The sequence below is a fragment of the Budorcas taxicolor genome, chromosome 15 (genome assembly GCF_023091745.1).
Source record: "Budorcas taxicolor isolate Tak-1 chromosome 15, Takin1.1, whole genome shotgun sequence".
Taxonomy (NCBI): domain Eukaryota; kingdom Metazoa; phylum Chordata; class Mammalia; order Artiodactyla; family Bovidae; genus Budorcas; species Budorcas taxicolor.
This window is the reverse complement of record NC_068924.1, coordinates 6932074-6957704: the sequence shown is the minus strand read 5'-3', so window position 1 is coordinate 6957704 and position 25631 is coordinate 6932074. Positions and strand designations below refer to the sequence as shown.

Below are 25631 nucleotides of genomic sequence, written 5' to 3'. Positions count from 1 at the left end.
AATAGGAAACACTGCATGTGTCCACTCATGCACACACACAGGCACATGTGCACACACATAAACTATGAGCAGGAGTGAAAAAATCTGAGGGCAGTCTTTGTGTGGATGTTGTCCCTGGGTTCCCACCAGCTTCCTCAATAGAAACAAGGGTAGTTTAGAGTAGCTGAAAGACGGATTACTGGGGGGTTTTAAATTCATATAGTCTAGTTGTTTTCAAAGCTTTTCTCCTTCTTCCCAATTCTCCATCTTCTCTCTTTTTAAGGGGTACATTTCTTGGTAAAAATGATATCTTCCCAAAGCTTATCAAAGATAAAACAGATACAGCAAACCATTCTGTTTGAAGGAAGAATTTCCATGTTATGTTTTCTGGGGACCCCCAGGTGTTGCCAAGCATAGTTCGAAATCCTCCATCTAGTCCAGTTTCTCCACAAACAGAGAACTCCTCCACAGGGTGGAGCCTCTGCCTGAATAGGTCCTGAATTACTCCTACTGAAGACTGCCCATCCCATTGTTGAGTTTGCAGGAAGTATCCCTTCACTGTGAACCTGTCAGTACTAATTCTGCCCTCAAGAGAATGGAATCTGCTCCTTCCACCTTTAAATTCCTTAAAATTTAAAAAAAAGCAAAAACACCTGTGCATTCATTAAATTTATTCTTCTAAAGAAGAGGTGGGTTTCCCATGAAGTGAATGAAATTTAAACTCTAGGATGCCTTATTTGCCCAGGATCCTCCAAAGTCTCTGTTTTGTCTTCTTTTTCTCTAAATGGGGCCCTCCAAAAAACTAAATTTCAGGCTTCACAATCCCTAGGTCCCACCCTACCTCCCACCCTCCAGAGTAAGTTTCTCCAGTCCCAACAGGGGCTTTTCTGTGGAGAAGCCACTCACTTTTCTGATGGATTTCCACTTGGAATGCTCCCTATTTTGCCAATTGCCTGCAGCTGTGGTCTAGACAGAGTGTGGCTCAGGGACGTAATTACAGCCCTTGCCTGCAGTCCTTCCCTCCTGTTGAAGAGTCAATCCTGCATTGCATTTCCTTCCTCCACACTCACACTGGACATTAGGCTAAAACTGCTGCTTAAGACCTTTTCCTGTGAAGTGTCATCAAGCACATGTCCCCCTCCCTGTGTTCCTGGCTACCCTTCTCATTTCTCTTGTTTTGAGCTTGCCATTCCGTCTTGTCAAGATCTGAAATGCAGATTCCATCATTCACCTTTTCAACTTTTCACTAAAAATTATATCAATTTGCTTTTTGTGACCAATAATGTCAGTCTATTCCTTCAAACCAGCTAGCATCAGACCTAAGTAGGCCACTTAATGATTATTTTCAGAAGGTACAACAACTTTCAAGAAAATTCAAGAAGAAAAATAAATATCAGTGTTAGAAACTGAACCAGGAGTCTAACACATGCTACAAAGTACCAGTTGTCCATTCTGAGTTGTTCATTGTTTTCCCTTTAAATGAACACTGAGATCATCTCCAAATCTCAAATATAACGGTTATTGGCCCAGTTGTTCCAAGGAAAATGCTTTTATTCATAAAATTAAAACTTAACATTCTTGGTTTAGGTTTCCAGGTGAAAAAAGAAAAATTTTAATGCTTATATTAAAATATTAGCATGAGAAGAGTAAATTATGTTTGATAAAGAATAAGATGAACATGGATGCACATGTATATATGGCTGAGTCCTTTTACTGTTTACCTGAAACTATCACAACCTTGTTAACTAGCTATGCCCCAATACAAAATAGAAAGTTTAAAATAAGAAAAAGAATAAAATGAACATTCATTATATCTAATCCCCTTACATAAAATTAAATGCTTTCAAAGTTTAACCTTGAATGAAAGAGTCGTGTCTCAATTAATATCTTTTCAGTAGGAAATACCACTTCCATATAAAACATAAGAACTCTTAATCAAGAGTTTAATAATAATCACAGCCATTTGAAATTTATTAGACATTTCCAATGTGCCAAGTACTATATTATGTATGTTACACATACTAACATGTACAAAATATGATGGCATATAGGCATTTAGCTTAGGATAAAGGCAATGTCCAAATGATCATTCTTATTTTAAATCAGATATTCAAAGTGAGATATTTCTTAGAGCTTTATAGCATAAGACAAACCAATTAAATTAGAAAAGAAAAAGTGGACAATCAAACTTTTCTTTATCAAAGGTTTACCTTAGTAATGTAATTCACATGTTAAGACACTGTATTTCTCCTTCGAACATAACCAGGAAATGAAGTGATTCAGAAGTTTTGAATAACTCTCAATGCTGTTTATTACCTCATATGCATTTAAAATGCTCATAAGGTAATATGTATAGTGCTTCATAACATTTCAATTGATTATCCTATCAGCCCCAGAATAAGGAAGCCAAGATGATATCCCTTGCCACAGAAGTGACATAAAACCGATTACAGATGCTTCTCCAGATCACCAGGGGAGAACCAAGCTTACGGACTGCCAACTTGGATAAAGATTCATTGAGCTCTCTTCTTACATCCTTCTCCACATATCTACCCTGCAGGACTTCCTGCATAGTCGGGCCCTTATGGAGACAGCTGAAACTTTGTCCACAGCCTGGCTTCTCTCTGGGGTTGCATTTCCTATTACTTCATAGACATCGTCACCTGGAAATTCCATGGCACTTCAAAGTCAATCTCAAGCAAAATTCCTTACCAGCTTTTCATTCTCCCAGTCTCAATCCTTATCTTCCCTCTGTATTCTTCCTCTTAGAGACTTGCTGTCAGCACCTTAACCCAAGGCAGAATCCACAGCTCTCCCTTTCCACGTGCAATGCATTACCAGGTTTTTTGAAGAGTATCTTTTACAAAGCTCTCAAGTCCTTTCCTCACTCCCCAACTTCTGGCCCCACATTCCACACATGGATCACTTCAGTTGTCTCTCAGCCTCCCGACCCGCCTCCTCAAAGCCACCCTCTATCTCACAGCCAACTGTGTTTTATAAAAGGTGAGGAATCACAGCACCAATAGCTGAAAATCAGCCTCTGACCATGTCTCCTCCCCTCTCTCCCATCACTCACATACAGAAATGAGCCTGTGTTATAGCTGAGCCTAACACATGACCTGGCAAATGAGGTGCCAAGTGTGGACCTAGTTCCACATCTTTGCCTTCAGCATTTTGATTCATGCCTCATAGTGTCCTCCAGTTCAGTTCAGTCACTCAGTCGTGTCTGACTCTTTGTGACCCCATGAACCGCAGCACGCCAGGCCTCCTTGTCCATCACCACCTCCCGGAGTCCACCCAAGCTCATGTCCATTGAGTCAGTGATGCCATCCAACCATCTCATCCTCTGTCATCCCCTTCTCCTCCTGCCCTCAATCTTTCGAAGCATCAGGGTCTTTTCAAATGAGTCAGCTGTCCTCATCAGGTGGCCAAAGTACTGGAGTTTCAGCCTCAACATCAGTCCTTCCTTACCTCCCCATAAACAGTAGGATTAACATCCCCTTATCTTCAAAGTCTCAGATTGAATGTACTGTCTAGAGAGACCTTCTCTGCCCCTTCCACATCCCACCCACTCAGATTTAGGTGCCCAATCTGTGTATGTTCATAACCCTCTAATAGCTCCTCAGTAATATTATTTGTCACATAGTTTTCTTTATTGATTTACTTGTTGACCTGCCTGCCCCCTTCCAGCAGACTTAACTTCCTTAACTATAAGGACTACATTTTATTCACATTATTATCCTCAGTAGGTAATAGCTACTGAGTCTATTCATTTATAAATATCCAATTGAAATATCTTTTATTTTCATTATATTTAATGTCAGGCAATATGGATGACTAATTATAAAGACAGCCTAGTAATTGAGACTGCATTCTCTCTGTTTCACTTTCCATCTGGGAGACCTAAACCCATAGTGTAGACATTATTATTATATGATAGATTAGACCATTAAGGCACAAAGACAGTGTGTAATGTGATGGATGTAAAATGATCTGAACAGTTCTTAGTACATAACAAATGTTCAATAGATGTGAGTGGCTAGGACCTTCTGTTCCTATTAAACTGCAACATAAAATCATATGGTTATTTTTAAGCTTGAAGTCACAGCTGTCCCAAAATATGAACGGCAGTTTTTCATCACTGGCAAGGTTTGATTCATACTATTCTGTTCATTTTCTTCCTGGGTTTTTCTTGGAAATCTAAAAAGCTTGTGGCATGCGAGAGAACTGTGGTACTGAAAATGAACCCTAGATAACTTCACTTTGAAAACACAAAATCATGTTCTGCAGAGCATTGTATTATGCTGCATACATTTATATAACTGACATGTGAGAGAACAGGGGTCATTCAGTCCTATTGCTATGGCTGCAAAAATAAATGATGAGAGAAAGTCAGTCTTTACCTATTACCCAGGAAATAATGAGCATCTCCATCCATGAGAAGCAGGATGTTTTCATCCTGAACAGCTGTTTTGCATGATCTGTGCTGGTTTCATTAGGAAGGATTTTGGTGCCTTCGAATCTGTCAGCTGCATTCATGACTAGCAGTCCCAGAAAAATGGTGAAGGAGGCAGCATGTGCCACAAACTTCATGAATGGTCCACGCATTATCTTCCCCATCTGCCACAAAACACACCAAAAGAATGTTGAGTGCATTTTGCAAAACACACATGTCTATACACAAGAACAAACATCTGTGCAGTCCAATGTTCTTCTAAGATAATTATGTACATTTATAACTGATAATAGAAAAATAATCCTTTATGCTAATATAAAATTTTGTTTCATTGCTCATCTACATATGCTGATATTTGGGATTGATAGTTAAATTCACTTCTATAAAATAATATTTAAGTTTTTAAAATACATGTGATACTGACAAAATACTTTATTAGTATAATAGCAAAAAGCAGAGCAGAGTATCACAATTATTCATGAAAAACAAACTAATTTAGTGGGCATGAAGTATTGAAGAAGCAGCAATGAAAACGTTAAACTGAATCTACTTTGCCATGTATACACCCTTGGTTGATATTTGCCTTCTGGGCTTTCCAGGTGGCATTAGTGATAAAGAATCTGCCTACCAATGCAGGAGACACAGGAGACGTGGGTTCAACCTCTGGGTCAAGAAGATCCCCTGGAGAAAGAAATGGCAACCCACTCCAGTATTCTTGCCTGGAGAATCCCATGGACAGAGGGACAGAGGAGCCTGGCAGGCTACAGCCAATAGTATCACAAAGAGTCAGACACGACTGAAGTGACTTGGCACTAGCACTGTCCACATATGTATTTCAATGATGTGGGTGCAAAGAACTGACTCATTAGAACAGACCCTGATGCTGGAAAAGATTGAAGGAGGGAGGAGAAGGGGACAATGGAGCATGAGATGGTTGGATGGCATCATCGACTCATGGACATGAGTTTGAGTAAACTCCAGGAGTTGGTGATGGACAGGGAGGCCTGGTGTGCTGCAGTCCTTGGGGTCACAAAGAATCGGATACGACTGAGCGACTGAACTGAACTGTTGTGGGTGCGGGTCAGGCTTCAAGTGATAGTGTATGTTGGAGATACTGTAAGTGGAGCAGAAGTCAGGAGGAGAGGACGCCCAGCAAAGGGCAAGACAGCAGGGTAGGTCCTGTCATGCACTGGACCAACGTCCTGGAATGACCCTGCATGAAAGTCCAACATTTTAGGTTCAGGTTCCAGTTTCATTCCCTCATTTGCAATGAGTGAACTTCCTAAATTATGTGAAAATCAGAGTTTTCATATGAAATATGCGGACCATAAACCTCCCGTGCATCAATAGTGCAGGAATCATTCCCATCTGAGATGCACACATCCTAGTCAGAGCAGAGGGGTGGTGTGTGCCCAAGATGTGTCTCAGGGGCTCTGTGTACCCCTGGAATGGTAAACAAAACTCAGTACATACATGTAAGGATATTTTTTACGTAGGAGAGAGCTCATAGCTTTCAAAAGCTTTTTAAGTTAACTGATTATTACAGAAAAATATAGAAATTAATTAAATACAGAAATTAATAATACCACCACCACTTATCCAGTACTAAGTACTGTTTTAAGTGCTTTATTAATTACATGTAACTGTTACAACAATACAAAGGGGTATATGCTGCTGAAATGCCCATTTTACAGATGAAGAAAAAGAGGAAGCAAGGTCCAGAAACTAGCTCCTTAAGTGGTAGAGCTGGAATTTGAACTTAGGTATACTTGGGGCGTCTCGGGATGCTCAGCTGGTAAAGAATCTGCCTGCAATGCAGGAGACCTCGGTTCAATTCCTGGGTTAGAAAGTTCCCCTGGGGAAGGGATAGGCTACCCACTCCAGTAGTCCTGCCTGGAGAATCCCCAGGGACAGAGGATCCTGTTGGGCTACAGTCCATGGGGTTGCAAAGAGTCAGACACGACTAAGCAACTAAGCACAGCTATTTGTTTAAGAGTTAATGTTTCTATTTGGTTTACAACACAATTTCTTATTTTCTAATGGAAGTACATATGCATGTAAATTCTTAGAAAAAAAAAGGTTCTAAGATTTTTAACAAAGCTAATTGCTATAATGGAAGAAATGCAATCAATATTCTCTGCTCCTACAAACTTTATCAGTCTATATGGTTTTCAAGATCATAAAAGTTAGAGCTAGAATGAGTCACATAGCTTAGTTCTTTCTCTCTTAATTAGAATCTTTTTTTAAAATTTTTATTGGCATATAATTGCTTAACAGTGTTGTGTTAGTTTCTGCTATACAACAAAGTGAATCAGGTATACGTATATACATTTTCCGTTCTTCTTGAGCCTCCCTGTCCCAGCATCCCACCCCTGTCAATCGTCACAGAGCACCGAGCTGAGCTCCTTGTGGCATCAGAAGCTTCCTACTGGCTATCTGTTTTATCTATGGGAGTGCACACATGTCAGTGCTGCTCTCCCAGTCTGTGCTGCCCTGCCCTTCCTCTTCTGTGTCCACAGGTTCACTCTCTATGTCTGCATCTCTGTTCCTGCCCTGCAAATAGGTTCATCAGTACCATTTTTCCCAGATTCCATTTTTATGCATTAATGTACAATATTTGTTTTCCCTAACTGAGGGCAGGCAGGATGTCGTGTTGTGCATGTGTGTGTGTGTGTGTGTGTGTGTGTGTGTGTGTGTGTGTGTGTGTGTGTTTATCTAGATTAATAAATCAATCTAGTTTTAAGTCAATGGATCCATACAATTAGATATATTGCAGAGCCAATCCAAAATTAATTTGTAAAAGGTTGCTGTAAAAATCATGTCTGAAAAGCATACTTCTCTAAGTAAATGTTCCTTAGCTTGAATCAAAGTATTTTTTTGTGTTTCTTTTTAAGATCTCATTTAAATAGAACTCTCATATAAAGTTGAAACAAATGGGAGAGAAAATAGGACTGATTTCCTTTTGCCTATTGTCCTTAGCCATGTTTTTCTTTAAATATGGACTGTTAAAAACTGAACATTAATGCAACTTTTCCATAGTGTACGACATATACAATTTAAATTTGACATTGTTATATATACAATTTATTGTGACTTGGCTATTTAATCATGTATTATATAAAGTTTAATCATGTGTATGAGCTTTATTTAATCATTTACTGCAAGGTTCAATATCTTTCTGGTGAAAAAAATCTATTGTTATAAATATTAAATGAACATTTTTAAAGTTCTCAATTTATTTGACTGTTGTGGAAAACTGGGATTGGGGCATTGACTATTAGTAGTGAAATCTGTTAAAAATTTATTTATTCCCTGCCTTGTTCAGGGGAGAATCAGAGGCAGCCTTCAAAACACAAAATAACAAAAACTCAAGAAAGCACAAACTGAAACAGGAGCAGGAGAAGAGAAAAGGCTAGGGATGTAAAACAGAGTGAGAAGAGAGCCACCCACGTGAGAGTGGACCTTAAGTCTGAGAGGCCTGGAGCTTGCATTCAGCTGTCTGAACACATCTCAAGCCAGTATTCAGCCATCCAGAGTGATAAGCTGCACCTCCCTCCTGAGCAGGCTCACTCTCGCCCTTCACGGGGTTCCAGGCCCTCTGCAATTGACCCCGTCATTCTATCCAGGGGGCAAACAGGAGAATCAAACCAAGCACTTTTGTTGCTTATTAAAGGTTGTGGCTTAAAGAAAAAATTAAACAAGAAAACGCATAAAAAGTTGGCTTACAGGAAACTAAAGTGATGTGTGTGGATATTCATATTTTCCATTTATTATCACAAATCATTGAGAGTTACATTTCCCTATAGAGAGATTCAGTGGACTTTAGGAACCAGAGTTACTCCTTTGAGTTTACTATGAGTTACTCATAGTAAAATTTGTCATCTATAAATTCTGTGATGTAAACAAATTTCTAAAAAAAAAACTGTAAAGAATAATTGACCAAAGTGAAAAACTGATGAAGTTTCAAAAGGGAAGGGATATTTGTATCCCTATGGCTGATTCATGTTGAGGTTTGACAGAAAACAGTAAAATTCTGTAAAGCAATTATCTTTCAATAAAAAATAAATTAATTAAATTAAAAAAAAATCACACCAGAAAAAAAAAAAAAAACTTGTTGGGCAAGGTCTGTATTTCACTGGTATGATTTTCTGGCTACAATATTCATTCCCTTTTTGGGAACTATAGCTCAGATATTATGCTACGAGTTGATGCCCTGACTTTCAGTCCTTAAAGCTGAACAAATACAAGTTAGAAAGATGGTTTTACAAAACAGATTGGCCTTAGATATTCTAGCAGCCACATAAGGAGGAACTTGTGCTATTATTAATACCCAATGTTGTACACATAAACAAGATATGAGTACTAATGTTACTCACTTTACTAAACACGTGAACAAAATGAATCAGGCTACGGATACTCCTGAAGCCGCAGTCACCTCACTTTAGGAAACGTTAACCAGCTCCGCATGGTGGAAAACTATCTTAATCATAATAATTCTAATTGTTCTGTTTTTGCTGTTTGCTTTACATCTGTATTTTGGCCACCTCATGCAAAGAGTTGACTCATTGGAAAAGACTCTGATGCTGGGTGGGATTGGGGGCAGGAGAAGAAGGGCACAACAGAGGATGAGATGACTGGATGGCATCACTGACTCAATGGACGTGAGTCTGAGTGAACTCCGGGAGTTGGTGATGGACAGGGAGGCCTGGTGTGCTGCAATTCATGGGGTCGCAAAGAGTTGGATACGACTGAGCGACTGAACTGAACTTACATCTGTAACTGTGTAACTGGATTTGTTTCTCGCCGTCTGAAAGCTTTTAGGTTACAAAAGGTTGTTCAAGTTCCTACGAGTGCCACAGCCTCCTCCAACTATTACTTGGGGCCCCTGGATCAGAGACCCTCCATATGAGGTTTAGTAGAATATGTTGCCTCAATGATTTAGGGACCACGCCCCTCAACAGCAGGAAGTAGTTATGTAAAGAAAACAATGCCCCTTTCCCTTGGCAATATAATTCTCCTAAAAGAAAAGGGGGCAATGAGAGAGTGAATTCCTAGGCAGATTGATAAACAGTCCAGGGTCCCCAAGGAGAGAGGGGTCTGGGGTTTTTGAGGAAGACATAGGAGTCTGGAATTCTCAAGAAGGAGGAAAGGACGAACTTTTTTTTTTTTTTCCTCTACATTCCTTAGTCTTAGTCACATAAAACACTGTTGTTGTTGTTGTTGTTTTTAAGCCCAGAATTGATGATTACATAAAAAAAAAATTCAGTTTAAACTCTGTACTAGGGATTATATAACAACAATGTAGCCTGCTTGAGGACAGTTTTTGCTTCCTGAAAACCTTCTGACTAATCCTGTTATCTTAGAACATATATATTATGGGAGTGGGTTTGGTAGGGTCTTTCTATTGTTATGTTCTAATCCTGTCATCCTAAAATGTAAATTGTGGGAGTGGGTCTAGTAAGATCTTTACAACCTTGAGACATTCTATTGATTTATTGTAATAACTAATGTAAAAAGTATATAACCCCCTTGCTAACAGTAGTGAGGGGGGCATTCTCCATCCCCCTTCTGATATCTGTGTCAGAAGCTTTTTCTGTCCCTTTGCACTTTTATGAAACTCTGCTACACAAAAGAAAAATAAATAAATAATAAAAACACTGATGTACCTGAAAAATGACTGAAAGGAAGAACTTTAAATTTTACATCATATTCTTTTTAAGTATGTATTTGTGATCAAATAGCTATTAAATACCAACAGTAAATAAAAAAGGTTGAAGCTAGTTCTAGCTGAAGCCAAAATGATTTGAAATCACAGCATGACCTATTTTTACTATAATGAGCATAAAACATATTTGGATTATGGTGGAAAACAGAGCACAAGTAAGGACAAAAAAGAATTTCTTAAAGAGCAGACTTGAGGAATGAAAACCAAGCTCTAAACAGAAACAGGGACTCTGTCAAGGTGCATAGGCCTGCAATTTGAGCTTGTATAATTTTCATGGATGTTTTTGAATTTTTAAGTATTTAAAACAGTATTTTGAATTAAAGTATCAATATGGCCTGAGTAATTTTCTCTTCTTAAAAAAAAAAAAACAATTCTCTAAGCTGTAATATTTATATCTGTATCAATAAAGGGAAAATATAAAATATATTTTATAATCATCCTTCAAACCCTAAATAAGAGTCAGTAAAATAGATTTTAGATATGAGAAAAAAATACATTGACAGTGTCCTTTTAATTTGATTATCTGCCTTGATGATCTAAATGAGGATGAAAAACAGATGCCGGAAAGAAACACAGTTAGGGAAGAAGAAATAGTGAAGGAAATCAGGTTGATTAGGATTTAATCAAAAATTAAGTAATGTGAAACTCTAAGGACTGCCAAAAATAGTCTGTCAAACACCAAACCCTCTGAAAGGCATTATGTTTTTGAGATCATTATGGAGAGGGGCAATTATTCACTTTAGAAAATATATTACAGCTTAACTGATCACAGATTAATAACAAGCCTAATTCAGTATAAATCTCTGAAGAACCCAGAAATGTGTGTAGAAGCAGAATAGAGACCACATACATAGATGTGGCCTATGTTCTAGTAAGGAGGATTAATTAGTTTTTTCAAAATGAAATCTGTCATTCCTATGAAAAAAGGAAAAAAAGGAAAAGCTTAACTTCCTAGAAAAAAAATCCATGCAATAAATTCTAATTCTAGTAAATATCACTATTTTCATTTTATTTTCCTTCTTTATATTTTATTTATGAATCAATTTTTGGCCTTTATGGGGCAAACATTTATGATGATAGATTTTACCCTCAGGAGAAAATGCCCAGTTTCTAGCAGTTCCTATCTTCATCACTGGAAGTAATGATGAAGCTCCCACTATGTGAAAAAGGCTTTGCACCAGCTTCTTACTATAAGCCACTTAGAAACATTCCTATAAGGTTAAAGCATCAAATATGTGACTAAATAATAATTTTTTAAAATGTTGGCAATAAATAAAAAAACAATGGCAAGATGTTTGGACCCATGTGAAAATAAACCATATCCAGGTTTAAGAACAGCAAGTGATTCAACTGGCATATCTACATAGCACATAAATAGATGGTCCAATAGACATTTTAGCTACATAGCTTCAGAATTATTTAAGTTTGACTCTCAGAGTTGAAACTTAAAAGATTCCAGAAATGTGGCTTCCAAAATATGAAGAATAAGATTGTTGGCAATGCAAGGCAAATTTCTATGCCTGTTAAAGAATGACAGGTCAACGTTTTCCAAACTTGTTCTGAAAGGCTAGGTTCATTTGAACAAACCAGTTTCATCAAAGTCTGGGCAGAGGGAGTCTGCTAAAAATAAAAACAAACAAACAATAAAAGCTATTTTTGCTCTCAGGTTACAATGTGTACTGTCCTAAAATAAATCCTCTTCATTGAAACAAGCATTATAGGAGTATTTACACAATTGTCCTTTATTTATATTAAGATTTATTAGTTAAAATAAATGATAAACAAAAATTTTCATCTCAAATTTTGCCAGTGGGGGGAAAAACAAAAGGAAACGTTCTTTTAGGATGTTATTTGAAATTCTGCTCAATGCATGCTTCATTAAAAATGTAGAAATATATGCATAGAAATGACTAGAGAGAAGACAAATAGGAATAATCTAACTGATGTTTTCTTTCACATATTACTAACAGTGATATTACAGGTGAATTTTTTCTTTCCATTGCTTTTTAAAAATTTCTTATAGCAAATGTTATTTTTATAATGTGAACCCAACTCTGACTTCCTGACATTTTTGTTTAAGAAATAGAATTTTCCCTGCTTAACTGAATCTGATACATAAACCAGACAGACTGTGAGGGGCTGACAGAGGTCCCGGCTTCGCAGACGTACCTTGCTGCACGGAGCGAACCAGTAAACGAGAGCCAGGAAGGGCAGTCCCACCGCAACGGCGAGGACCACGAGGAACTTGACCGCCATGGTCTGCTGCCGCAGCCCAGAAAGGTTCTCATACCATATGGACAGGAGCTGCTGTTGACAGTTTGGATGGGCTACAAACTAGCAGGGGGTAACAAAACATTTAACAGCTTGATTAAAGAAGGTTTCAGCATAAGCTTTTTTCTTGTATTCTAATATTAGGTTCTATCCTTTCTCATAAAAATTATTGTTAGAATTAAAGAACAAATGTAAAATATGTAGGGGACAGGTATCAAGCAATGTGGCAGGAGGTTCTAATACAGTTTATGTAAATTCAAGGATTCAAATTTACCAAACTTTTCTTTAGGACTAATGGACTTTCAAAGCATACACAAATTTTGAAAATTTAGTGTTATAAAAAGCTTCATCCATATTTTATAAAAGGACTTTTATGATTATGCACTTTTTCCATCTAGAGGGAATGATATAAAGATCTTGCTAATTTATATGTCTAAATACTTTTTTTTAAAAAAAGTACACCACGTTTTCTGCACTGACCTAAAGTGCTAAATGCATTTTATACTAGATTCCCATTGCATATGATCTTTTTATGGACTACCTATTCTATTCCATTGATATATTCCTGTGCCATAAGCTCTTTCAAATAAGAATATTATATAATTAAATTTTAGAATTTTTACTTTTCAAAATATTTTTATTCTCATATATTTAATTTTTATAGATGAACGCTACATATGACAGAGAGCATTATTTAATATACAAAAAGCAAAAATCCAAAATAACAATTGCTAAAGAATATTAAAAGGTTAGACAAAAAGACAGATTATATAAAGGAACTTAAAATGTTTCCTAAGTATGGTTAACAGTCAAAGACAATTAAATCAAGATACAGTGTTTGTCTTTGTAGAATGGTAAGGTTTAATGATACATGAGTGGAAGAAATAAGGCCATCTATACATTGTTGACATGTGTACCTTTTTTGAGGGAAATTTATCAAATGTTTTGAAATAACAGAAACTTAAAGAAAATAATGGATACCCTTAAACAGTAAATGGATTAAGTGAACATAATGCTATAAATCAGCACAATGATATGTAGGCTTTGAAAAGGTTGAGTGGATGTTTACATACTAATATGTGAAGATGTCCAAGATGAATCTATGGAGAAAAATAGAATACTGACTATTCTCCATTAAGAAATAGGAAGACAGAAAGGGGTTATGTCTATACTGTTTGAAAGCCAATCATAAGTCTGTATTACTTTTATTATAAAATCCACCTTTATAAACTGGTTTTTTTTTTAATAAAAAGGGAGAAAAATCAAATCAACACAATTAGAAATGAAAATGGAGAGATCACAACAGACAACACAGAAATACAAAAGATCATAAGAGACTACTATCAACAACTATATGCCAATAAAAGGGACAACTTGGAAGCCATGGACAAATTCTTAGAAAAATACAACTTTCCAAAACTGAACCAGGAAGAAACAGAAAATCTTAACAGACCCATCACAAGCACGGAAATTGAAACTGTAATCAGAAATCTTCCAGCAGACAAAAGCCCAGGAACATACAGCTTCACAGCTGAATTCTACCAAAAATTTAGAGAAGAGCTAACACCTATCTTACTCAAACTCTTCCAGAAAATTGCAGAGGAAGGTAAACTTCCAAACTCATTCTATGAGGCCATCATCACTCTAATACCAAAACCTGACAAAGATGCCACAAAAAAAGAAAACTATAGGCCAATATCACTGATGAACATAGATGCAAAAATCCTTAACAAAATTCTAGCAAACAGAATCCAACAATATATTAAAAATATCAAACATCCAAGTGGGCTTTATCCCAGGGATGCAAGGATTCTTCAATATTTGCAAATCAATCAATGTAATATACCACATTAACAAAATGAAAAATAAAAACCATATGATTATCTCAATAGATGCAGAGAAAGCCTTTGACAAAATTCAACATCCATTTATGATAAAAACCCTCCAGAAAGCAGGCATAGAAGGAACAAACCTCAACATAATAAAACCTATATATGACAAACCCACAGCAAACATTACCCTCAGTGGTGAAAAATTGAAAGCATTTCCCCTAAAGTCAGGAACAAGACAAGGGTGCCCACTCTCACCACTACTATTCAACATAGTTTTGGAAGTTTTGGACACAGCAATCAGAGCAGAAAAAGAAATAAAAGGAATCCAGATTGAAAAGAAGAAGTAAAACTCTCACTGTTTGCAGATGATATGATCGTCTACATAGAAAACCCTAAAGATTCCACCAGAAAATTACTAGAGCTAATCAATGAATATAGTAAAGCTGCAGAATATAAAATCAACACACAGAAATCCCTTAAATTACTATACATTAAAAATGAGAAATAGAGAAATTAAAGAAACAATTCCATTCACCATTGCAACGAAAAGAATAAAATACTTAGGAATATATCTACCTAAAGAAACTAAAGACCTATATATAGAAAACTATAAAACACTGGTGAAAGAAATCAAAGAGGACACAAATAGATGGAGAAATATACCGTGTTCCTGGATCGGAAGAATCAACATAGTGAAAATGAGTATACTACCCAAAGCAATCTATAGATTCAATGCAATCCCTATCAAGCTACCAACCGTATTTTTCAGAAAATTAGAACAAATAACTTCACAATTTTTATGGAAAAACAAAAACCTCGAATACCCAAAGCAATCTTGAGAAAGACAAACGGAACTGGAAGAATTAACCTCCCTGACTTCAGTGTCTACTACAAAGCCACAGTCATCAAGACAGTATGGTACTGGGACAAAGACAGAAAAATAGATCAATAGAACAAAATAGAAAGCCCAGAGATAAATCTATGCACCTATGGACACCTTATCTTTGACAAAGGAGGCAAGAATATACAATGGAGTAAAGACAATCTCTTTAACAAGTGGTGCTGGGAAAACTAGTCAACCACTTGTAAAAGAATGAAACTAGAACACTAACACCATACACAAAAATAAACTCAATATGGATTAAAGATCTACATGTAAGACCAGAAACTATGAAACTTCTAGAGAAAAACATAGGCAAAACACTCTCCAACATAAGTCACAGCAGGATCCTCTATGACCCACCTCCCAGAATACTGTAAATAAAAGCAAAAATAAACAAATGGGACCTAATTAAAATTAAAAGCTTCTGCACAACAAAGGAAACTAAGCAGGGTGAAAAGACAGCCTTCAGAATGGGAGAAAATAATAGCAAACGAAGCAGCTGACAATTAATCTCAAAAATATACAAGCAACTCCTGCAGCTCAATTCCAGAAAAATAAACTACCCAATCAAAAAGTGGGCCAAAGAACTAAACAGACATTTCTCCAAAGAAGACATATTGATGACTAACAACCACATGAAAAGATGCTCAATATCACTCATCAGAGAAATGCAAATCATTACCACAATGAGGTACCATTTCGTGCCAGTCAGAATGGCTGCTATCCAAAAGTCTACAAGCAATAAGTGCTGGAGAGAGTGTGGAGAAAAGGGAACCCTCTTACACTGTTGGTGGGAATGCAAACTAGTACAGCCACTATGGATAAGAGTGTGGAGATTCCTTAAAAAACTGGAAATAGAACTGCCTTATGACCCAGCAATCCCACTGCTGGGCATACACACCGAGGAAACCAGAATTGAAAGAGACACGTGTACCCCAATGTTCATCGCAGCATTGCTTATAATAGCCAGGACATGGAAGCAACCTAGATGTCCATCAGCAGATGAATGGATAAGAAAGCTGTGGTACATATACACAATGGAATATTACTCAGCTATTAAAAAGAATACATTTGAATCAGCTCTAATGAGGTGGATGAAACTATAGCCTATTATACAGAGTGAAATAAGCCAGAAAGAAAAATACCAATACAGTATCTGTTCAGTTCAGTCGCTCAGTTGTGTCCGACTCTTTGCGACCCCATGAATCGCAGCACGCCAGGCTTCCCTGTCCATCATCAACTTCCGGAGTTCACTCAAACTCACGTCCATAGAGTCGGTGATGCCATCTCGCCATCTCATCCTCTGTCATTCCCTTCTCCTCTTGTCCCCAATCCCTCCCAGCATCAGAGTCTTTTCCAATGAGTCAACTCTTTGCATCAGGTGGCCAAAGTACTGGAGTTTCAGGTTTAGCATCATTCCTTCCAAAGAACACCCAGGGCTGATCTCTTTCAGAATGGACTGGTTGGATCTCCTTGCAGTCCAAGGGACTCTCAAGAGTCTTCTCCAACACCACAGTTCAAAAGCATCAATTCTTCGGCACTCAGCTTTCTTCACACTCCAACTCTCACATCCATACATGACCACTGGAAATACCATAGCCTTGACTAGATGGACCTTTGTGGACATAGTAATGACTCTGCTTTTGAATATGCTATCTAGGTTGGTCATAACTTTTCTTCCAAGGAGTAAGCATCTTTTAATTTCATAGCTGCAGTCACCATCTACAGTGATTTTGGAGCCCAAAAAAATAAAGTCTGACACTGTTTCCACTGTTTCCCCTTCTATTTCCCATGAAGTGATGGGACCAGATGCCATGATCTTCATTTTCTGAATGTTGAGCTTTAACCCAACTTTTTCACTCTCCACTTTCACTTTCATCAAGAAGAGTCTTTTTAGTTCCTCTTCATTATGAAAAGGCAAAATGATAGCATACTGAAAGAGGAAATCCCCAGGTCAGTAGGTGCCCAATATGCTACTGGAGATCAGTGGAGAAAAATAATTCCAGAAGAATGAAGGGATGGAGCCAAAGCAAAAACAATACCCAGTTGTGGATGTGACTGGTGATAGAAGCAAGGTCCGATGCTGTAAAGAGCAATATTGCATAGGAACCTGGAATGTCAGGTCCATGAATCAAGGCAAGTTGGAAGTGGTAAAACAGGAGATGGCAAGAGTGAACGTTGACGTTCTAGGAATAAGCGAACTAAAATGGACTGAAATGGGTGAATTTAACTCAGATGACCATTATATCTACGACTGCGGGCAGGAATCCCTTAGAAGAAGTGGAGTAGCCATGATGGTCAACAAAAGAGTCCGAAATGCAGTACTTGGATGCAATCTCAAAAATGACAGAATGATCTCTGTTCTTTTCCAAGGCAAACCATTCAATATCACAGTAATCCAAGTCTATGCCCCAACCAGTAATGCTGAAGAAGCTGAAGTTGAATGGTTCTATGAAGACCTACAAGATCTTTTAGAACTAACACCCAAAAAAGATGTCCTTTTCATTATAGGGGACTGGAATGCAAAAGTAGGAAGTCAAGAAACACCTGGAGTAACAGGCAAATTTGGCCTTGGAATATGGAATGAAGCAGGGCAGACTAATAGAGTTTTGCCAAGAAAATGCACTGGTCATAGCAAACACCCTCTTCCAACAACACAAGAGAAGACTCTACACATGGATATCACCAGATTGTTAACACCGAAATCAGATTGATTATATTCTTTGCAGCCAAAGATGGAGAAGCTCTATACAGTCAACAAAAACACGACCGGGAGCTGACTGTAGCTCAGATCATGAACTCCTTATTACCAAATCAGTATACTAATGCATATATATGAAATTTAGAAATATGGTAATGATGACCCTATATGCAAGACAGCAAAAGAGACACAGATGTATAGAAGTCTTTTGGACTCTGTGGGAGAGGGCGAGGGTGGGATGGTTTTGGAGAACAGCATTGAAACGTGTGTATTATCACATGTGAAACAGATCACCAGTCCAGGTTCGATGCATGAAACAGGGTGCTTGGGGCTGGTACACTGGGATGACCCAGAGGGATGGGATGGAGAACACATGTACACCCATGGTGGATTCATGTTAATATATGACAAAACCAATACAATATCGTAAAGTAATTAGCCTCCAAATAAATAAATTTTTTAAAAAAAGAGTGAAATTTTAAGAATTAATGAGTTTACATACAACTTAAGATATGTGCTGTTTATGGAATACATGTTATATCTCAATAAACAATTTTTTAAGAAAAAAATTAAACATAATTTATATAACTTAAGAAACCAGTCAAGAATAGGAGTCACTGCCTGAAGACAGAGACTAAAAATATTCCACAAATAAAGACACAGGAGATTCAAATGCACTAAAGAAGAAACCGAAGGCATTGGTCCGGAAGTGGACTAAATTAATAAGTGGAGATGGGTCTTAAATAACGATGTTCCCATCCTACAACAAATGCCTTGTATTTTGAACACACAAAGCCATTTTTGCATCATTCATTAAGTAAAAGAAAATGTCAATCATTGCAGAAACAAATATAGATTTTTAAAGACCAGCATTTAGTGTAGGTGAAATATCTCACTGCCAGGCACTTAGAATTTACTAGAGAGCCTACCTAGAACAATTAGTTAGAAAAACCCGGCTTAACCTAATTATGCCAATCCTTCATCTTGATTTAGCACCAATAAAAACTGAAATAACATAAAAAGGGCTTTGTGCCTGATCTTACTTTTTTTACGTCATACTTAATGGCAAGTTTTAAACGGCTGAGGTTAGGACGACTGTGATCTCCACCACTGTGGCGTATTTCAACATCCCCATTCAGAATGGCTTCTACTTCTTCAGTATTTCTGCACAGATCAAGGAGTCCAACAACAAAATCTTTGCACTGCATCGACAGTTTTTTGTAGTCATTCTAGGAAAGATAAAGCAAAGGAAAAAAAAAAAAGTAGAAGTATCACATTTTACTATGTTACACTGTAGAATTTATCAGTGATTTGACTGTAGAGAATAAAAAAGCTCTGTTTTTAGGTTTATTATTCTTTTTAACATGCTTCAGTTGCTATTCTGTTGAGTGAGCTCTGAAATATATTAGCACCATAAAGACTGTCCTTATATTCAAAAGGAAATTTGTCTAAAACACAATGAAAGTTGCCAAAAAGTACTGTACTGTACTAAACCAAATGCACCTGCTGATTCAGGAGAAATAAAAAGTTAGCAAGTCTTCCCAGATCATACTTTCTTGCACACATCATATCTCCTATGTTCATAACTTCATCAGCTAGGCACATAGTACATACATTTGCTAGGTCTTTGGAAGACTTTATATACTGTGTTGATAAACTTGAGAAACACAACATTTGGAAAGGTTTCAAGCAAAGCAAACATATATCACTTATCTATTTACTAAATTGTTATTGAGGAACTTTACTTATCAAACTTATGGGATCAAAAGACAAGATCTAACATAAAGTCTCCAAACTGAGATTCTTTGGATAAAAGGAAGTTTAATGAAAATGCTTTCATTATAAATTACTGCTGAGGACCTAATAGCATGTTGAGAGGATTTGGAGACTACAGATCATGTTTAAACATCAAATAGTCATTTTGAATTCACATACACCATTTATATATATCTTCATTCAGGTCTTTCTAAAATTTCCTTCCTCTGTATTCTCTTACATGGAAATAAGGCCATTCATAACCCAATGTTAGTAAAGAAAATCTATTAGCTAGAATTTGTTTCATTGTAAGTGGATCATAGAATCTCAGTTAATCTTCACAGTCACCTTAATCACTTAGGTTACATCCAAAACTGCAGACACTAGGCACCAAAATGAGGCTTTAAATTTAACCCTGTTTGGCTGCACTTTGCCTGTAAGAGTTTTGTCACTTTGTCTCTTTGTAGAATGCTTTTCTGTTTTGATCTATGAAGAGCTGCAAGGTAAGCCAGGTAAATATGATTTCCATTTTGCACATCAAAAAACTAAGGTCACAGCCTCCCCGGCAGAGTTTACTCTTAAATCAGTTTTGCAGATTCAGAATTAGTTGTCCCCTCCATTTTGAAGTCACCAGTGTTATAGGATAAAAAGACTCCTTGCAGGGATCAAGAGAAGAAGATATTGGAGAAATATGAGAGGCTTTAGATATGAGTCAAAAGGTAACATTGTGGGGAGTCTATATGGGAAACAGTTTCATCCTGAGTGTATGCAAAGGACCTACTTGGGCTCCTCCCTGTTAGTTTCACTTTGCTAACTGTAGGTTCAAACAGATCCTATAAAAGGAAGTTCATAAACTATGTCTCAACTGAGAATGACTCAAACTATTTTCAATAGGTATCTGGTCAGACAGTATAAACAAGGTCATGAGGAAACAGCTCTTTCCCTTTTGTGAAATAGTCAGTTAAGTTCATGAGGGAGACCTTTGAGGTGTGGAAGTACATATGTTGTCCATGCCCACTATTCCAAGTTATAGTGGTTAGGAGCTTGGGCTTTTAAGTTTAAATGCGTGCGACACGCATGCTAAGTTGCTTCAGTCATGTCCGACTGTTTGTGACACTATGGACTGTAGCCCACCAAGCTCCTCTGTACATGGGATTCTCCAGGCAGGAATACTGGAGTGGGTTGCCATGCCCTCCACCATGGGATCTTCCTGACCCAGGGATCAAACCCACGTCTCTTATATCTCCTACATTGGCAGGCAGTTCTTTAACCACTAGCACCACCTGGGAAGCCCAAGGTTAGATATACTTGTGATCAAATCCCAGCTCTTCCAATTTTTAGCCATGTGCTCTAAGGTAACTTAAAATCAATCTATGAGGTAGATGCCATTATTATTCTCATTTAACAGATTAAAAAAAAAAAAAAGGCTTAGTGAGATTAGTTGTCCTAAAGAAATCACACATTTCTTTATATATATATATATATATATATATATAAAGAATATATGTGAAGAAAAGAATATATATAAAGAAACTTTCTTTATATATAAGGAAGTACATATCAAGCACTTGATAAAACATAATTATTGTATTATATCATCAAAGGCAAGACCTGAAAACAAGCTGTTTCTTGACATTAGTAAGAACCCATGGAGTTATGACAAAATTTAATATACCTGGCCTCTCTTGTCTGTAGCACTCAATTCTAGATGTATCCTTAGTCCTTATGGAGACAAAAATGTAAGACTCAAAACCAATACTCTCTAGAATTCCAATAAGGCTCATGTGAAATGAGATATTTCAAAGGAAGGTATGACCCTTCAAATATGGGGTAATACTTTTAGTAGAAACCACATGAATTGATACAGTACAGGTGTTCTTTGCTGTTAAATATCTTAAAAATTATTTCCAATTCATTGCTAATTTACAAGATATATTCCAAGCAAAAACAAAACAAAAACCCATTTTTTTTAAAAAAAGAATAAGACTGCTTTTAGAAATGTATGCTTTTTTTCACCTTGGGAATCAGTTACAAATGTTTTCATATTTATGTTCTCTCACACTGAAATGTAAACTCACTTAAAGTGAGATATTGGCAGTAGTTCATGAGCCAGACTTAACACGGTGATTTCAGTTTTTTGAAAGAAAAAATGAAGCTGGCTGTTGATTTGATTCTGCCTTTGCCTTGTACATTCACACCATACATTAATAAATTAAAAGTGGGTGCTTGCCTATTAACCTTTGACTTTTAAGTAGATGACTGATAGTGGGTTAATAGAACATGAAGATTATAAAACATAAAAAGACCTTGATACAATTATCCTTTCAAAGGGTAATTTTAGTTGGATTTTTATATAGTAGAAGATACGGTGTGTAATTTTAATGCATAATTCCATATAAAGAAAAGGCTGCTTTATAGAAATTAAAAGGGTGAGGAAAATGCATGTCTAATTCTCATGAATCAACACTAATTAAGTGAGTTTTGGATAAGGGCAGACCTGGATTTCAAGTTAAGTACAGTCACCTACTAGGTGCATGAGTTGGGAAAATTACTTAAGCTCTTACAGCCTCAAAATTCTTATTTGTAAAGTGGGGATAACATAAGGTTCTTCCTAGGGTTTCTGTGAAGGTTATACAAGATAACAAATGCTAACTTCTTAGCTCAAACATGGGTTGAATCAATGGTAATTATTATTGTTGTTGTTTTCATCATTTCATAAATACCCAAGTCATCTCAGTACCTTGAGACAAAATTGCACTAAAAAATATAAAACCATGATGAAATTCCTAGTGATAAAAGATATTGTCACATACTAAGGCATGGGTAAGTCATTCTGGCTTATACATGAATTAACTTAAATTTAAGCTAACTAAAAATAGCCTGTTTGTGGCCTGTCAAAACATATATTGTACATCTGCTCTAAATTATTAAGAAAAGGGCACATTGACCAGAAGTAAGGAATGTCCATGTTAAAAATAAAAATTAAATGCCTCCCTTCCTGGGAAGCCAATACTGGTCCTCCTTTTTGATAAGATTCCTTTCCCAGGTGCCAAGACCAGACTGACTGTGTACATTCTGACCTGTGTTTTGAAACCTTGAAGGAATGTATCCCTGACTTGCTTAATGTTCTTTATTCTGACAAGATATAAAACTGTGCTAAAAACCGTGCTCTTCCAGATCAGTTCCTCAGAATTATGAGAGGCTGTCTTCCGGGCTTCAGTTTGGCTCAACTAAAACTCTTTTCTAAGCCTATTATAGATTGTTTATTGATTATTTTCATCAACATTGAGTATCACTTGAATGTACTGAAAATAAAACAATTATTCATTCATTCGTTATTTCAACAAATATTCTACAAATATTCAGCAACCAGTGCTCTGATAGATACCACATTCTATCTCAGACGGAATTTTTAAAATGAGATTGTGTTCTTGTAGAATAAAGCAAGCATAGACTCTCATTATCCAGCTTGTGACTGAATTAACCAGCCATGCTCTTGGAACCACAAGCTACTCTAGGGCTTTCCTGCTCTTCAGAATAATTGTCACTAAATGGCACAATGATCCCTGAGCCCTGTCACAGCTGGTGTACAGAAGAGTAAGAAGCACTTATACAGCACCTAGTCCTCACGGCTGTGAGGGGCATAAAAGGTAGTCAGATACTGCTCTAAAGAAAAGGTAACAGGAGGTGAGATGCAATTTCAGACAAGAATTGAAGACAGGCATTTTCCTAGATATGTCAGATGCTCCTCATTTTTATGCTGATTGTTGCCACAGCAGCAACTCCTTGTTTAACTTAATACAGTGTTTGATTCCAGGTTTTATTCTTCCTTCAACATAGAAATTCTCAGGTTCAGCTGAAGCCATGAAGCTTAAAGAGCAGCCATGAAGGTAAACAGACACTTCAGGGGCTGAGGGCTCTCAGGTTACAAACCGCTGCACTTAACTTCCCTTCCTAACTATTGACTGGATCTAAAATTTTGCCAGAATGGATTTTCTCTGCCCGTCTATTTAAACTGATAGGAAAGTCAAAGACAAGAACAGACTCATACACTTTATAGCATTTGTTCATGTATCTGACTCTCTTGAGCAGACTGTAGATCATAAGAAACTGTGGAAAATTTGGAAAGAGATGGGAATACCAGACCCCCTTACCTGTCTCCTGAGAAACCTGTATGAAGGTCAAGAAACCACAGTTAGAACTGGACATGGAACAATGGACCAGTTCAAAATTGAGAAAAGAATATGTCAAGGTTGTATATTGTCACCCTGCTTATGTAACTTATATGCAGAGAAAATCATGTGAAATGCCAGGCTGGATGAAGCACAAGCTGGAATTAAGATTGTCAGGAGAAACATCAATAACTTCAGATATGCAGATGACAGTAACTTAATGGCAGAAAGTGAAGAGGAACTAAAGAGCCTCCTGATGAAGGTGACAGAGGAGAGTGAAAAAGCTGGCTTAAAACTCAATATTCAAAAAACAAAGATCATGGCATCCAGTACCATCACTTCATGGCAAACAGATGAGGAAAAAATGGAAACAGTGACAGACTTTATTTTCTTGGGCTCCAAAATCACCGCAGACAGTGACTGAAGCCATGAAATTAAAAGATGCTTGCTCCTTGGAAGAAAAGTTATGATGAACCTAGTGAAAGTCTCTCAGTCATGACTGACTTTTTGAGACCCCATGGACTATACAGTTCATGGAATTATTCAGGCCAGAATACTTGAGTGGGTAGTCTTTCCCTTCTCCAATGGATCTTCCCAACCCAGGGATTGAACCCAGGTCTCCCACATTGCAGGCAGATTCTTTACCATATGGAGAACTTAAAAGCTGTTGTATCATAAAGTTAGATTGTAAGTTCAGTTCAGTTCAGTTGCTCAATCCAATCATGTCCGACTCTTTGTGACCCCATGAATCGCAGCATGCCAGGCTTCCCTGTCCATCACCAACTCCCGAAGTTCACTCAAACTCACGTCCATCGAGTCGGTGATGCCATCCAGCCATCTCATCCTCAGTCGTCCCCTTCTCCTCCTGCCCTCAATCCCTCCCAGCATCAGAGTCTTTTCCAATGAGTCAACTCTTTGCATGAGGTGGCCAAAGTACTGGAGTTTCAGCTTTAGTATCATTCCTTCCAAAGAACATCCAGGACTGATCTCCTTCAGAATGGACTGGTTGGATCTCCTTGCAGTCCAAGGGACTTTCAAGAGTCTTCTCCAACACCACAATACAAAAGCATCTATTCAGTGCTCAGCTTTCTTCACAGTCCAATTCTCACATCCATACATGACCACTGGAAAAACCATAGCCTTGACTAGACAGAACTTTTTTGGCAAAGTAATGTCTCTGCTTTTGAATATGCTGTCTAGGATGGTCATAACTTTTCTTCCAAGGAGTAAGCGTCTTTTAATTTCATGTCTGCAATCACCATCTGCAGTGATTTTGGAAACCACTTAGAATAATTCATGAAGCTCGACAATGGTCCATTTCCTCCTTTCCCTTTGGCCTGGACCCTTGTCCTGTGCCTCTGTAGGCTATTTTGCATGCAAGCAACACCTGTGTCATCCTACTAAGGTATGATGACAATCACACCGCCTTTCTGCTAACAAAAACTGCTTTTCAACTTGGTCTGTTTCTTAGAAGGTTATTTCTTTTTCAAACAATGCCAGGCATCTTTGAACATTTTGAATGCCAGAGCATAGCAACCCTTTAAAAACAAGCACAGTAGTGTCTTCCCTTTTGTCTAAGTCAATGGCAGAGGCGTCTGGACAGCCAGGTGCCTGTTTAGATACATGGCCCCAGGAAGACAGGCAGGATTTGGTGAAGCTTCAGAAAATCTATTTTTCCAGAATGACAGGGTAGAGGGAAATCCCTGACATTTATGGAGAAGGTGATTTTAGGGTAATTAAAAGAAACGTTACCACAATCTAAAATGCAAATAGGCTTAAAAAGTGTTCAGAGATATAGGTCATAGGTAAATTCTGAGATAGTAAAAGGAAGTTCAAAATTTTGAAGAATGCTTTGCT

At 37.3% G+C, this 25631-nt stretch overlaps 1 protein-coding gene across 1 annotated transcript in view; it reads right to left on the bottom strand.

The window, feature by feature from the left end:
* Positions 1-25631, bottom strand: part of TRPC6 (transient receptor potential cation channel subfamily C member 6) — a 158087-nt gene that overhangs the window by 27402 nt on the left and 105054 nt on the right. Inside the window, exons 3-5 of the mRNA XM_052652832.1 lie at positions 18891-19076; positions 12330-12494; positions 4383-4599 (exon numbers count right to left, since the gene is read on the bottom strand). Of these exons, the coding sequence (XP_052508792.1) occupies positions 4383-4599; positions 12330-12494; positions 18891-19076 (568 nt within the window). The remainder of the gene's footprint in view (positions 1-4382; positions 4600-12329; positions 12495-18890; positions 19077-25631) is intronic.